This window comes from Xiphophorus maculatus, chromosome 23 (assembly GCF_002775205.1).
Source record: "Xiphophorus maculatus strain JP 163 A chromosome 23, X_maculatus-5.0-male, whole genome shotgun sequence".
Taxonomy (NCBI): domain Eukaryota; kingdom Metazoa; phylum Chordata; class Actinopteri; order Cyprinodontiformes; family Poeciliidae; genus Xiphophorus; species Xiphophorus maculatus.
Window position 1 is genome coordinate 5,368,401 of NC_036465.1, and position 15,946 is coordinate 5,384,346.

At 36.7% G+C, this 15,946-nt stretch overlaps 1 protein-coding gene across 1 annotated transcript; it reads right to left on the reverse strand.

The window, feature by feature from the left end:
- Positions 1 to 8: 8 nt before the first annotated feature.
- elp1 (elongator complex protein 1) lies at positions 9 to 15,522 on the reverse strand. The gene is made up of 36 exons (XM_005808624.3): positions 15,429 to 15,522; positions 14,373 to 14,538; positions 14,131 to 14,283; positions 13,948 to 14,029; positions 13,449 to 13,529; positions 13,154 to 13,239; positions 12,868 to 13,058; positions 12,629 to 12,752; positions 12,439 to 12,532; positions 11,587 to 11,817; positions 11,338 to 11,508; positions 10,809 to 10,887; positions 10,554 to 10,709; positions 10,345 to 10,451; positions 10,023 to 10,126; positions 9,374 to 9,427; positions 9,180 to 9,285; positions 8,953 to 9,068; positions 8,751 to 8,824; positions 8,388 to 8,466; positions 7,965 to 8,044; positions 7,741 to 7,878; positions 7,377 to 7,462; positions 7,122 to 7,270; positions 6,287 to 6,410; positions 6,092 to 6,189; positions 5,783 to 5,984; positions 3,842 to 3,903; positions 2,973 to 3,035; positions 2,823 to 2,883; positions 2,606 to 2,719; positions 2,411 to 2,510; positions 2,191 to 2,318; positions 1,326 to 1,477; positions 781 to 865; positions 9 to 182 (listed from the first exon to the last, which is right to left on the reverse strand). Exons 2-36 carry the CDS (start codon positions 14,520 to 14,522, stop codon positions 115 to 117), a joined length of 3,948 nt encoding a protein of 1,315 aa, XP_005808681.2. The 5' UTR covers positions 14,523 to 14,538; positions 15,429 to 15,522; the 3' UTR covers positions 9 to 114.
- Positions 15,523 to 15,946: the final 424 nt, after the last annotated feature.

Sequence of the window (15,946 nt, forward strand, 5' to 3'; positions counted from 1 at the left end):
CGATTCAGTATCAGAAGATGTTAAATGAATCTTTATTATACAAGTGAAACTGTGTAATTTACAACAGCTGTTGTAAAGTAAAAAAACAAAATCAAACAATAGTACGTTATTTGTTTATTTAAGAACAATGAGCTTCCACTTGACACCGTTTCTCATCTTTGGTGCTGTTGGGATCTCAGGATCTGAAAAAAAAAAAAAAAAAAAAAAAAAATATATATATATATATATATATATATATATATATATATATATATATATATATATATATATATATATATATATATATATATATATATATATATATATATAAGCACTTCTCCAATCTGCAGATCTGGCACACATCTCTCTAAAAAAGTGTTTCTAAATGTTTGCTCACATAGCAAAGTCCTGTTTATATTTCAACAATATCTAGATATCTCAAGAGTTGGATTAGAGAATATTCTGGCAGTTTTTCACAAGATGATCAGTTATACCATGATTTTTAATTATTCAAAAGGAAAGAATTTCAATACTTTGTTTGGCATCTCATCTAAGCTAAACCAAGAACTTTGGGCCTAGTTTTTAAGTTTAAGTTTTTTACATCAACTTCTGATGTGACAAACCAGAAATAAATGATCATCATTAAAATTTAAAAAATTTAAATTCACTATGCTATCCTTAAACAAATACAAAAATAAAATATGGAATGGGGTTTGAGCATTACTTTGAAGACAACAGGAGTTAAGAGGTGGAGATAAAAAAATAAAAAACACAAATCTTAACACCACAAACTGTACCGACCTAGTTGTGATGCTGCAGGTTTCTGCTGCTGCTGCTGCTGGAAAGAAGCCATGATGCTGTTTGCTGTGGAGTTTGGACCAGTTACCTTTAGAGTTAAAAAATGTCAAAAAGCAAAATTTATGTTTAGAAAATTTGTGCAGACAGTTCTGCCTTCTTATTTGTCATTAATATTGATTATAGTTCACTCAATCAACATCACATTTTAGCAGTATCAACTGCTTTGATGTTTTACCTTTAACCAAAAATAAGTACAGAAATATAATAGAAATATCCCTTATTGTCCCACAGTGTGGAAATTCAGGTATCACAGCAGCAAATTAATACATGATTAACAGATTTTGTAGACATGGATGCAAATGGAAAAAACAGATGAGATGAAGAATTTAATACAACCATCTTTGTTGCTTTTGTAGGCAAATTATTTAGGATCTTGAATCCAGTCATTTAGATAAAACCTTTAATAAACTTTACAATGTTGGTGTCTAACAGAAATATAAAAAGAACATATTATGAGTGAAGGATTTTGAAGAGGGTGTTATATTTACCGGAGCGTTGCTGCTCAGCAGGCCTTCAGGCCACACCTCAGGAACAGCTCTCTCCATCGTCTGCAGGGCTTCTTCATAGGCCAGCTGCAGTTTCCCAGCCTGTTTATCAAACTGGAACAGCACTAAGGCCTTAAGGAGGCTGTGGATCTCCTCTGTGGAAGATGAAGGGACAGATTTATCTTTCACCAGAACTTCTTACTGCTTTATTTACTGCAGCATGTCCAATGCAGACTGCAGCACCACTACTGTCTTTTTCAAGTTTCTCGATGTTTCAGTAGGTTAAATTTGAGACTTACCCTATAAAAATTAATTTAGGGATACTATCAACTTACTTACCTTTTTACTTTACTTAATATTAACTCAAGCCAGTTAAATTATACTTTGTAAACTTAAGATGTTGTTTTTCAGCTCCAAAATCATCCAATTTTTCCCCAAGCCACTAATATGAAACATTTGTTTTCTTCCTCATTTATAAAATGCATCAAAATGGAAGATTCACACTTTTGTTTTGGTCTGGAAAAGCATCAAACAACAAAACCCAAAACAGAGCAGCGTATGTTTGATACATTTTAGATTGAATTTTATTGAAATTAGCATTCATGTTTTAATGCATTTAATCTCCACATATTTTGTTAGATTCGGAACCTGTAATGAGAAATCTACAGCACAACTGTTTTAATTAGAAATATGTATGGCATTTCATTGAAACAAAAAATTATGTTTAATCCTGACCTAAAAAGCCTGATCAGTACAAAAGCTTTTAGACAGCATGACTGTCCCTGGTTTTGTATTAGACACAAAAATCTGCACCTAAGCAGGCTGCATTTGAAGGAGGACAACACGTAAAATAAAGACTTGTTTGTACCTCTCATCTTGTCTACAGTAGTGATGATTTCACTCAGGGCGTGCATTAGGGCTCTGTCCTCCATTGGGCTTCCTTCCTTCAGACTCAGCTTCTTCCTCTCCGCTTTCCGGCGGTTCTTTGACGACCTTCTGCAAGAGAAATCCAAACACTGAAACCAAAAACAATATAAATATTATATTAACTTACCGGTAATGTTTTTTTTTAGGTGTGTGCCCCTTACGAGGAGATCCGGGAGTTACTCTGGGAGTATTTAGACGCGGTCAACACACTGCTAGCTTCAGAGTAAAGCTCAGCATCAGGGCAGTCTGGACCTTCTTCATCTAACAAGGAACATAAATGGTTTAAAACACAACTAGATTCAAATGTTTAAACACATTTTGATGGAATGAAATGGATTTATCAGAGTTTTTCTCACCAAGCATATCCAGTCTGGCCTTTTCTTTCTGCTCTCGAACCACAGCCAAACGGCTCCGGTGCCGGGTAAATGTTACAACCTGAGCCTCCAAGAACCCTGTTTGAGAGTTCACAGCTGTGGAGAACAAAAATAAAACATTTTCTCCAACTATCCTCAGCATGGTTCATAAACCTTTTTAAACAACACAAGACAATCACTGTACTGTCTTTCATCTTACCTTCTAACAGAGCCGGTTTCAGGTTGGTTTCAGTGATATCCTGTCTGTTGTGCACATAAATCTTCAGTAATAAAAAAATATATGTTAATGCCACACAACACAAAAAGAAAAAAAATCACTTTGACAAAGAAGATGAGTTTGTTTACAGACCAGTCTGAGCGCCTCCTCCCAGACTGCACCAGTGATTAGAGCCAAGATGGCTTCCTCACAATCCTGTTTGAAACAAAAAATAAAAATGTTTATAATGAGACCATAAAGCAACCTCTGTTGCTGGTTGAGAAGTCATTTTACTTTGTTAGAAGAGTCCTCCACTGTTTATCGTTCACTTTTCACCACTTAACTACATTGTGCCGCTACTTCAACCATTCAACTTATACCATATTTTGCTCATTCGGGACATTACGGTTATGTCCTTTGGTATTGACATCTATTACGGTTTAGGAAATAGTCAGCTTTTTGTGACCGTTTTTGGCCCCATTGAAATTAATACAACATGAAAAGTTCTGCTAAAATCTTTGTGCTCTTTCACAGCTCACTACTTCCACGTATTTTCAGCTAGAAACAAATTTCAAAGTTTAGAATGTAGTCATATCCTTCAACTACTTTTGTTTATTTGAGCTTTTCATGTCTTTTATATATTTCATAAAATCCCTCTTCAAGATTTTGCTTGCATTATCCTCAGTCTTCAGAAAAACAAAACAAAACAAAAAAAAAAAAAACACTGGCCCACTAACTCTGAAGGTTCCCAATCTAACCCTAATCCAACCCTTAGTATAATACTGTAGGTCAAGATGCTAGTCCTAACCTATAGGCTGTAATTAGTATTACAGCTTTTTAGCTCAGTTTAGATTATGCTTTATTTGGCTGCTTCTGTCTATTTCTTAAATGTCTGCAAGTCTTCTACAGTGGACCTCAAATGCTTCTGTAATTTTCACTAAAAATATTTTAGTGAAGATGCATTCACACTGCATCTTCACAGGAAATGCAAATTTTTCTAGCCTAGTTAAGTGAAATCTTACTTTGGCGTACTGGTCCAAAAGCAGAGCAGCTTCTGAGCACCGCCTCTGCTCGGTCAGCTTCTCTGTGACAGAAGGAAGAAAAAACTTCATCAGAATTTCATGAAGCCAAATTTCTGTGGTTCAAAGATTACCAAACTAGTCTGAATGTAAGTTTGGGATTATTGTCCAAGTTTCAACCACCTAGTTTTTAGTTTTAAGAGAAATTTTAACGTAGAACTCCATCTTCACTCTTTCACTCAGTTTCTATGATGCAGGAGAGCCACTGTCAGTAAAACAGACCCTGTATCATTCTGTACAGTGATACTAGGGCTGAAACGATTCCTCGAATGATTCGAGTACCTCGATTATTAAAATTCCTCGAGGAAAATTTACCTGCCTCGAAGTTCAGTTAATCTATGTTTTATTATTTAGTGCACCGTGTTCCGGCCGGAACATTATATGCGTTGCGCGGAGCTCTGTCTTCCGCCTCTGAATTGTTGTCGAAAGCTAAGTGTTAGCGGCATAACGTCCAATTTTCAAGTTCGGCCAGTGGGGATTTTATTGATTCATGATAATGCTCAGGTTTGCATCGTTCTTTTGGGGACCAATAGACATCCTTAAAATGACTGGCGTTAGGGTTAAGGGTAAAATGACCCCCGTTCTTACTTTCGTGCCCTGCTCTACCGGTCCCCGGACTTAGGTTCGTTCGCTCGCCTGCCCCCACCCCCACCACCACCACCCCAAACCCCCAACTCCAGGCGACATTTCCTGTATTCTCAAACCCAAAGCTTGACAGGTATAGGGCAAGGTGAGAGTTCATCTATTAAACTAACTGAAGATGAATACATAAACTAAAAGCTGGATCATAGACATTTTTTATAAGCGTATTTGTGAGCCTGCCTCTTTATTATTAAATTGAATATAATTTCAGATCTTTGTATAACTTTTCTTCAGGTTAACTTAGAAAGTGATCTATTATTGTTACAGGTTAGTTTTCTAAAATACAAAAAAGTAACTGGTAGGGAAGCTCAAAAATGAAAAATTGGACTGATATTGATATCTGATAGTAACACCGGTGTTATGCCAGATTTACCAATATTTTATTTTATAATTTTTTTTATCCAATTATTCGATTAATTGTAAGAATAATCAATAGATTACTCAATTACTAAAATATTCGTTTACAACAGCCCTAAGTGATACTGACATTTCCCCATATGTTTCTGGTCACGCTAACCATTTTTTTTCCTCTTAAAGTCAGAGTTTGGGTTGTCAGAGATGGTTGAAACTTGGACAGAACCAGTTGTCCCAGCAGAAGAAAAATGACAACACACACATTAAAACTGGTTTTGGAATGGATAACATTGTCTAACAACAAATCCTTCACTAGAACCATTTTGTGCCAAGGAACTAGAACTGAACACAACATCAAACAACTGCATGGATCCATTATTAAGAATGTTTCAGGTGCCATGAATGAAAACTCTGATAGTCAATAGACAGAGAACTTTCATGGTTCTCTATCTGATCTGACATGAATTCTAGTGACCGTGATCTTAATCTCACAGTCCATCAGCACAGAATCTGTGGAAGTTATGAGTTGGAAAATAAGAATAAAAGTTACAAAAATATAACACAATATCCCCAATTCTCAAGAATAATTATGCAATCAAAAAATCCAGCCAGAATTATTACAAAAGCTTATTGATGTGACGTCATTAACAATTGTATGTTTTCTCTGCAACCAAATAAAAGCATATTTTGGTCTGAATGTATAATTTTGACTAGTTCTTCTTTTCAAAAGCAAGCTGTATAATTATTCTGTTCAGAAAAAAAGAACACTTCAAACTAGTCATTACAAGTATAAGTCACATGAAATTCATTTTTATTATATTTGTTTACCAACTTCTGAGTGGCACTGCATTTCTCTCCATCAGTCAGACTACATGTTGTCATGGTTACCTGCCAAGTCTCTGGCCAGCAGAGCTAACTGGTCCGGCGGTAGCGGTATCTGCTGTGCCACACAGATGGCGTTTCTCCAACTGGAGCAGCTGGTGAAAGCCTGCAGCGCCCTGGCTGGCTCGCCGCATCGCCACAGCAACAAGCCGGCCTGCTCGGCCTGTTGCTGCTCCACCAGGTGCTCAGCATATGCAGAGCTCACAAGCTGAAGGTAAAAAGACTCAAATCACTCAGGATTGACTTGCTCTAGTTAGATATCAAAACTGTTGAGAAATGTGGACTAATGATGGGATTTAATTCATAACAGCTCACCTTGTACTGAGGACTATCTGCTGTGTACAACCGCAGAGCTTCACTGTAGAGTTTCTGCTCCTTCACCAGCTGCAGAACTTCAATGAAATGTTCCTTTCCTGAGTCAAACAAACAATATCCAGGCCAGAAATAACCATCATAACCCCCAAACATGTTTACAAATTAAATCAGACTGTCCAGTAGAAGCTGACTGACCAGACTTGCTGAGATGCACCAAAGCCTTCCTGTAGCGTTTTAGGTGTTTGTCGATGGTATAGCGTTGGTAGTTTGGCTCCAGGCTCTTCAGCATGTTCAGGAAAGGAATATACTCTTTTGGGTCCTGAAAAGATTGAGAAGAAAAGATTTTATCAAATAAGAACCTTAAAAAGTTTTTCTTTACATTATTTTATTGGTTAAAAAAACAAAAAAACTTTCTAGATTAATTAATATGTTTGTTTTTGCTTAGCCTGGTGAAGTAGATTAAAAGAGACCTATTATGCAAAATTCACATTATGAGCATTTTTGCACCTTCATTTGGTTTCTCTAAAAACACACAAAGTGCTTTAAAAAAAACATCCAGGCAGATTTTGGCAATAAGTTCTTGTATTTTGACATCTGAAAAACGAGCTGTTTCAAAAACATTTGCAATATAACGTCACAAATCAGTAGGCACTGATTAGTGGTGTTACCTATCAGCTTATTTGGATTTAAAGTGACAAGAGGCCTTCAAACAGCTAAAATCTCATTATTTAAGAATGAATTTATGCAAAAAAAATGCAGCAGACATGATTTGTATAGCCCATAGCCCTATCCTAACTTGTTCAAGGGAACTTAAGAGATTATTAAGTTATTGCATCATTATTATCTAAAATAAATTCTCACAACAAAGTTGTTTATTTGAAAATATTTGAAAGCTACTTGTCTTAAAAAAAACACAACAAAGGTCAGTTATCTTAATTATAAACTATATTAGAAAAACAATTATGATTCATATGGACACGGATCATCTTTCAGTTGTATTAAGAATAATATTTCCAGTGACGTCTCGTACCTTCTGTGATTTTTCAGCCACCATGAGAACAAGGTCAAAGTCGTACGTCCCGAGTGAGTGTTCGTACAGATCGTTGACGTTGACGAGGAAGAGGAGGTACTTTAGGGCCTCTTCAGCGCTTACAGCTCCCGGAGCTTCAGGTGGCTTTTCTAAAAGTACACAAACACATCTTTTCATAGTGAAATAACCGAAAAACAACGAATGCACATTTACACATAACTCATATCCTGCAGATTATCAGTAAGTACAGCTCACCTCGCAGCTCATGCACTTTCTGCAGAGCGATCTCGAGCTCAGGAACGGTCTTCTTCACGTGAGAAGTCAATATGGACAGACAGAACCTTTAAAGAGGAAAAATTTGAACATGAAGCAAAAAATATATCTTATGCGTTTCTTTACACATACTAATTACTTTAATGTAACATTTGCTTTTTTAACCATGAAAATATGAAATATTTTTACAATATTGACACATTTTAAAAACATACTTGTTGAAAAGTAACTAATAATAAATTAATATTTTTTACTTTCCGTATTGATTTGCTCAATTGCCCTCCTACTGTTAGCTCTTCTAACAGTAACAGTCAACAAATTACCAAAAAACTGAAACATCACTGACTTGTTTGCATCCATTGCCTCCATGGCTTTCCGTAAAGCATCACAAACAACGTCAACCTTTTTCTGGCCTGACACAACCTGGCTCTGCAGTGGGCTGCTCTCTGGGCTGGGGTACATGGTGCAGGTCGTATCTTCTTCTCTATGCACAACAGGAAAGAAAAATATCTGTCATAAAAGAGAAGATTTTTCCTCAAAGTGACAAGCTTCTCTTTATAAACATCTTACTTGAGCTCAGTGAGGAAGAGGTTAATGTGGTTAATGGAGTTGAGTTGTGTAATGAAGGTTTCGACGTTTTCCAAAAAAACCTGGAGAAGAAACAATCAAAAAATTAGGACATATTATTAATAGTTTTAAAAATATACGTCTTTTAATTTTCTTCTTAGGTTATACCCCATTATGACCAAAAGCTGCCAGCAACCTTAAACCATTTCATTTTCGTCTCTATATATCTATATATTGATGTTCAGGGTAAAACTGTTATAAACAGGAAACCACTGAAAGATCTTTGGCCTGAAGCTGGATAATCCCATTAAAATCACCCAAAAGAGCTTTTAATTTCTCATGTAATTCAAGATGTTCCACAAAATATACATAACTTTTGTTTCCCTAGTATTTTTAGAGACACTTCTCTATAGCATCCATACATACCTTTGGATTGTGGTCATAAATAAGGTTTAGGTTGATCCTTAACTTCCTCATACACTCAAATGCTTCTCTGAATCTGAAGCTGTGAAAAAAACAACAGCTAGATTAATAAAAAAAAGTCACTCTTGAAAATTAAATGCTAAAATGATGATGGACGGGAGTGCCCGCTGTTGAAATCAACATTTTAACAATGTTATTAGGTTTTAAACATGAAGCAAAACAAGACATGAAAAGTATGGGTGCAGAAATCTATCCTTGATCCTGGAAAATGTTCCTTGAGTGGAAATCTTTTGGTCTACAAAAAGATTCAGTTAAGCAATATGCAACAAATCTATGTAAATGTAACTGGAAGGATATTAAACTTACCCATCTAACCACTTCCTTAACTGAGCCAGAACCAGCGCTCTGTGATGAATGGTCTCCAGATTTCCCCGAGGCATCTGAAAACACAATAAACCCATGAATCACATTTTTAAAAGTTTTTTTAATTAGAGATTTTGGAAAAACCTCTCAGAAAGGCGCATTTGGAGGAAATTCGGAGTATTCTGTAAATATAAACTAAGCTGACCTGTAGAATCACTCTGGTGTCCTGAGGGACCACAGTCACGATCCTGGAGCCTCGCTCCACTCGCCGATGCGTCTCATCGTTCTGACCTCCATCAGAGGACAAAGCCACCTGCAGACCTGCAGGAAGATGATTTTTACTTTTAATTTCATGAGGGGAAAAAAAATCACCATTTAGTGGATGACGATCACTTCTGGTGTCTCAGAGCATTTTACTTGTTTCTGTCGCACCTTTGAGGGTGAGTGTGCTCAGCTGGAGGCAGCGGCAGGTGTGAGAGTGAGTGGTGATGAGCAGGAAATCGTCACAAACGGCAAAGGAGCTAACGTTGGACGCAAGCTGAGGACAAAGAAGATTTTATAAAAATGTTAATGCTAAAAAAGAAAAAACAGTAACTGAACACAAATAAACCACATTGACTTTGCACCTCTGTGTCTCCAGCGTACAGGTGGGATCTGTCTGTGAGGCCAAGCAGGTATTCCTACAAACATCAAGCAAAGAAAGCAGAAACATTAAGACCTGCACAGTTTTCAGACCAAAGTTCAAAACTTTTCAAATTTCTCACAATTCTAGCCAGGTTTTGAAAGAGAAATAAAAATTCACATTACAGTGAATTTATGGTGTTTATGTTTCTAAACTATTCAGATTGTGATTACAGACAAGGAAGAGAATATATATTAGGGGTCTGCAACCTGCGGCTCTCTGAATCCTCCACAATGGGTCTTTATAACTTTGGTTAAGGCCATAAATAACCAATTGCTTTTAAATATAAATATACTAACAATATATTTAGGTTTTTCATTAGTAAATATTAATTAGTAATAGTAATTAGTATTTGTCCGTTTTGAATGTAACTTTTGTAAAATAGGATGGGAAAAAAACAAACAAAAAAAAGTCTAAAAATATTTTCCATTTAATTTTTCCATACATATCAAAAACTTGAAGAATTTTCCAGGTTTTATTAGAAATACTCTTAACTTATTCTTGCAAAGAGTGCCATCATTGATAAATATTAATAAATCCTAAATGAATATTAAAAAAGTAAAGCAGCCTGTGTTGTGTAGTTATGTTTGTACCGTTCCACTTATGCAGCAGAGAGCCGTTTGGATGCAGAAAATAGGAAAGTTAATGCTGCAGCCGCTGGAGTCACGCCACTCTTCCACTGACATCTCAGGACAATCTGCAAAAAAAATACAAAAGAAAATATTTTACAGAAAATACATTTTATGCGTCTCTAATATATGCTTCCATACATGTTTCAGTGAATCTCATAAAAATCCACAGTAATGAATAGATAAGAAAACACAAGTTACAGATGTAGTTTCTCCATAAGCTATAAGTATCAGTGGAATAAAAGCATAAAAATCAGAAGAAGCAGATTATGTTTGGTTTTCTCACCCCAGAGGAGTTTCCATATTTGTCCGTCCTCCAGCTGCAGAGCCACAGTCCCAGACTGAGAGCAGTGAACCGTACTGATCACAACACCTTCAACCTCCACCTGAGACCTGAGGATGAAAACCAGCATGAAAAGGAAAAAAGAAAGTAATTTGAAAATTCATTATGAATATTTTTAAACAATATTGAAGGAGAATTCAAAGTCTGCAGACCGAACAGCCAGTGTGTCAGAGGCGTCCTGCGCAGGACGAAGCATCAACAGGGTGGAGGTGTTGGGCACAACACCAGAAGTGACGACAAAAAACATTTCCTCCTGTAGCCACAGCAGCTGCCGCAGGGCAAGGGGATTGTCCTGAGGAGCCGTCAATCTGAAGGACATGTCAAGTCAAAACAAGAGTTGACTTCTTTTTTCCAAGAAAGAATGAGGAGCAGAAATGTGTCAGAACAACCAGTTTTTTTTAAATTACCTGAAGGATTTCTGGAGGACAAGAGGACGGGACAAAATGCTGAACCCATCTGCAGTTTTGTCCAAATCTTCCTTTGAAACTGGATTTACATAAAAACATGACGTACATATAAAACATCAGCTAGAAAAAAAACCCTAAAAAATAAATAACTAAAACAAAATGTATTTCGGTATAGAAGTCATTCTATAAATATATTTTCAGTGGTTTTTAAGAAAAAGGGAATATCATCTCATGTTTTGGAATAAAGTCATCATCTCATCATAATTTAATTTTCTCATTATCATAAGATACAAAAATGTTTTCTAATAATCAGTTATTTGAGCTCACAGGTTGATTAAGATTTAAAATCCGCTTTTATTTTCTTAATTCTGTTTAATTTGTTTCAGGCTGGCAGTTACAGAAATGTCTGCTGCTGCAAACAGACATTGCTGGAGCATTTTAATAAACAGCATAATTCATTAGAGAGCCACTTATGAAACACTGAATATGATATGAAAACTGTAAAGTAGTCCACAGTTTTGCAGCTTACCTTTTCCAAACACCGAGATCTGTCCATTGGAGGTGAACACAGCAATCTGATTGGTCCGTTCAGTCTGACAGAGGAAAGTCACCTGGTTCACTGGTGACTTCAGCTGGAGCTCGAACGAACACATGGGAGGAGGAACCACACTCTGCCTGAAGGTCGTCACCAGAACTTTCTCTGAAAAAATGAGTAGAACATTAAACTCGTGTTATAGAAACAACAAGGTAAAGAATAAAATCTTTTCTTTGTATTCACCTCCATCGATCACCGCCACGCTGGCGTCATCAGTCACGTCGAGTCCACGGCTTCGCTCTGTTGTCCAGCCCCAGTCGTAGGCGACGCTCGTCCAGCTGTGGGTCACAACATGGAGGCGTAGGGGGCGTTCTGGGTCCCAGCAGAAGCAGACAGGAGCTTTCTGAGGGTCTCCATCGAAGTCCAGGCTCTGCTTCAGGTACCAGTGGTAGTTTCCCACCGTCCACAGCTGGACTGCAGCAAGAAGAAACAGAGAGATTTGTTTTATTGAATTTGAAGTAGGTGAAGCTAAAACTACCACAAGATCAAACAAATTTACAGACAAAAGTATTTTTTAATCTCAAATACAAAATGTGTATATTTTTGTACAATTTTGATGTAATTACTGCTCTGAGTGTGTTGTTCTTTCAGTAAATGGACTCTTTTAGTTTGTATACTCTAGTTATTGATTAGTCAATTACTAAATTAGTTACAATTATTTCAATAATCGATTCAGCAGAATTAATCATTTCAGCCCTAAAAGCCATAGTTTACAGAAACATCACAAAGCACTAATTGTAAAGGTATCACTCAGGGGAAGAATGGAAAAAAAAAATTCACCGTGAAGACAGATATCTACAAAAGACAAAAATCTGGGACAGTAGTGACATTACAGCGAGTGGCAGCTGCATTCGAATGTGACAAAAGTCTCCTGTTTTTTCTGCTCAATAGAAAGATTTCAATCTAAAAGCCTTTTCTCAGCCTGGCTGAAGTCAATCAAACTCAATTGGTTAATTCCATCTCTCTTAATACTAAATGTAGAGATATATGTAGTTATTTGAAAAATGTCATTTTTTATGTCTGTGTTGTGCTTACTGTAACTCTTGACTTTTCCATCCTCTCCAGCAGTAAAGTCTTCCAACCAAACAGCCAAAACGGTGGAGTCGCTGTTCCACACCAGCTCCTTCACCTAAAGACACACACACATTATAATAATAATCTAATAATGTTGTCAGCTCAAATATTTATTAATCAAAAGTTATTAATTTACTTAATCAGAACATGCCTTGGCTTGGTCTTTGCTAAATGGTAGTGTGAAGTCTCCGTGAAGCAGTCCGTTCTTCTCCATGAACACAACGCTGTGTTTGTTGGGATGTCTCTGAGAGCTGGCAATCAGGCTACCTGAAGGTCTGAAACGACACATGAAGCTGTAAAACTGATGTACAGCTTTGATATTCAAGGAGAAGAAATACAGTTTTTTTATTTTTACAGAACTGTAGATTGTGAATTTTAAGGAGTTCTCACTTCCAGCACAGTGCCTGCTCAAGGCCGTTGATAGGCTCGCTGGTGGCCTGCAGAACGCCCTCTCTGTTCCAGACTCGGACCTTCCTTGCTCCAGTCTGGGGACAGATGGCGCTGACGGCAAACAGCTGACCATCTCCCCGCCACGTGACTCTGGGTCTGCGGTCGTCCCATGCCACGGCTGGCTGCACATCCTGCGATAAAACATGTAAATGAGACAGACTTAACATTTGTTCAATCAAATCTCATCTTTAAAGCAGGTCTGAAGTTTGAGTGAATCATCAACAACCTGAATCTTCTTCTGTGCTGCCTGTTTTCCCTCTGAGCCATGAAACTGAGTCTCCTTCTTCCCCCAACCCACTGTGATAAACTTCCCTATAAAACAAACCATATAGATGTACAGTTTTCAATTAGAAATATTCAAATCAAACATAATACACAAGACAAGTCATCACTAAAAAAACAAACAAAAGAAAACAAATCATACACACTAATGATTAATGATACTAACTTAAATCCAGGCAGTTTTTTAGCACAGTTAATCTCTGAACACTCAGAGAGGAGTTAATCTGAAGCTAGGATACCTTCACCAAAATCATCTTGGTGGATTCCAACCTCAGTAACCGGCTCAAAATCTTTGGTCATCATGATGATTGTTTCCTGTCCTGTGGACAAAGACAGTTGTTTATTTATTTATTTGTTTGTTTGTTTGTTTATTTATTCAAAGCACTGATAAGTATTTATGTGTGAGTATGAATCTTTTAGATATAAGCAATGGAATCTAAAAATACAATTTTTTTTTTCCAATTTATGCAAACTTTCAAGTTTTCTAGTCCCTTGCAAGATATCTGCTGGTCTCACCAGTAAAATGTAAGATTTTTTAAGACCTTTAAATGCCAGCTTGACTGAAATTTAAGACTGAAAAACTGTAAAGATAGAAGAGTCATAGAACCAATGAAGATGCCTGTTTGCAGCTCAAACTTTTACATGACAGAAAGTCCCTTTATAGCTTTTAATCGTTCTACGTGTTAATTTCATTTTAAACTATGTTATTCACATGTGACGTGTCTGTAACATACTGACCAGTTGTAAGAATGACGAGTTCTTCATCAGGACTCCAGCTCATAGACGTAAGACCGCTGTCCACACTGCCAACACACTCCAACTGTGGAACATACTGCTGTTTAATCTGCTTTCCCTTCAACCATAATCCTAAAACATATTAAGTAGTGGTCTGAAAAAGATGGGTGGAAAAACAAAACACACTTGGCTGGTGTTGAGGTTGAAGAGAACGACGTCTCCGCCTGCTGTGGCCAAACATGCTGACTGAAGCTCAGCGAGGTCCTGCAGTCCCACCACCACTCCGCTGCCATCCTCTGGCAGGTAACCATCAGCTGTTAACGAAGTTTCTCTGACAACCTACAAAAAAGAAAAAAGGGAGGAAAATAATCAATCTGATCAAAGAAATTCTCCCATCTTAAAATATACAGAAATTAGGAGTACCGCACCTTGCCTGTGTGTGGGTCGTACTCTGTGACTGAGAACTGAGAGGCGATGAGGAGTGAGCCAGTGTCGGACCTCACAGAGAAACACTGAGGAGAACCAGGACCCTGCAGCTCTGAGCTACAAAGGCTCTTCAGCAGCTTCAGATTCCTCATTTTACCTCAAGACAATCTGAAACAACGTCAGTGAAACATGTTAAAAACTGAAACATTTGACATGACAAACCTACTGTTATCTGGTCACACCATCAATCCAAAAATTTGGTGAATCTATTTTGTTCCATTAGTTTATAATTTCATATGTTGCACAGGACAAAAATGAACAAAAGTTTTGATAATGAAGTTCTTCACCTTCTTCCTATAAGAACCACTAGATAGGAAGAAAACTACCTGGGAAACATTGTTATAGAATCTCATTAGGTTTTATCTGGAAATAATAAGAGCTCTGAAATCTCTCCATCAATCTGTTTAACGTAAGTAATGTGTTTGAAATGATGAGAATCAGTTAATTAGTTAGTTAAAACACAATTACTGATCTAACAATCTGTTTAAACGTATTAAGTCAGATTGTAAAAAGGTTGCAATCAGAGTCAGATTAAAGACTAGAAGTTGATTTCTAATATATAAGTTATATAGTACAGTTCAGTACAGTAACAGCACAGAAAATGTTGAATCTTTTTTCAATGAAAGCCTCTGAAATCTCATAAAATGAAGCCACAAAAACATTTGCTACAATCAAAAAGATTGGAGGAAAGTTTATTTCTGTCTCATAGTGATCCCATAGCAGCTTAGCGCTCAGCAGTTTCAAATGAACACCTCTCTGAGCTCTGTCAGCGGTTTTTCATAAATCACCGATAATAAAATAAATACAATAACAAGCTAAATAATATGTCAAATATGTATTAGGGTCCAGAAACGACTGAGTTTACAAGCAAAACACTTTGAGTCCGAAAATGGAACTTGGTGTGTTAGCTTGAGAATTGGATACAAAATTTAACCTCGCCGAGTAAAAACTAACATCTTTAGCATTTTAATAAATGGAAATACAAGTGTGCATCTCACCGAAATGATGTAACTTGAGGAAACCAAGTTCCGGGGTATCCAGCCAACACCACAACAACATACATGTGGTTCTGTCCAACTCTTCCCCTTTCACCCTGGCTCATTCTGATGACGCTGCGGTGATGTCGCCCTCTAATGACTTGGAGTAAAACTACATCACTGAGAGGCACAGGACAAATAATATTCTGTAATATTGTTTCAAATAGCAATTTAATCTTTAAAAACACAAGCTTTGATTTTACAATCACCCAAGATACTCCTCAGCTGAAAAAATAAGAGGAAAATAAGAAAATCTCTGTTTTAACAGATTCAAATTATCAACTAAAAATCATATGTAATGCATAATTTGCTCATGGTTTTTTGACAAATACGATTTCTATTTGATACTGGTCTCTGTAGTCTAACTGTGGGTTTATTCTTAAACAAGATTAGACTTATTTAATAGAAGATTTAAAATAAATGAGACTTGTAGAAAACACAATGCTGCAGTGTTGTGTTGTCTTTTTTGATTAACTGAA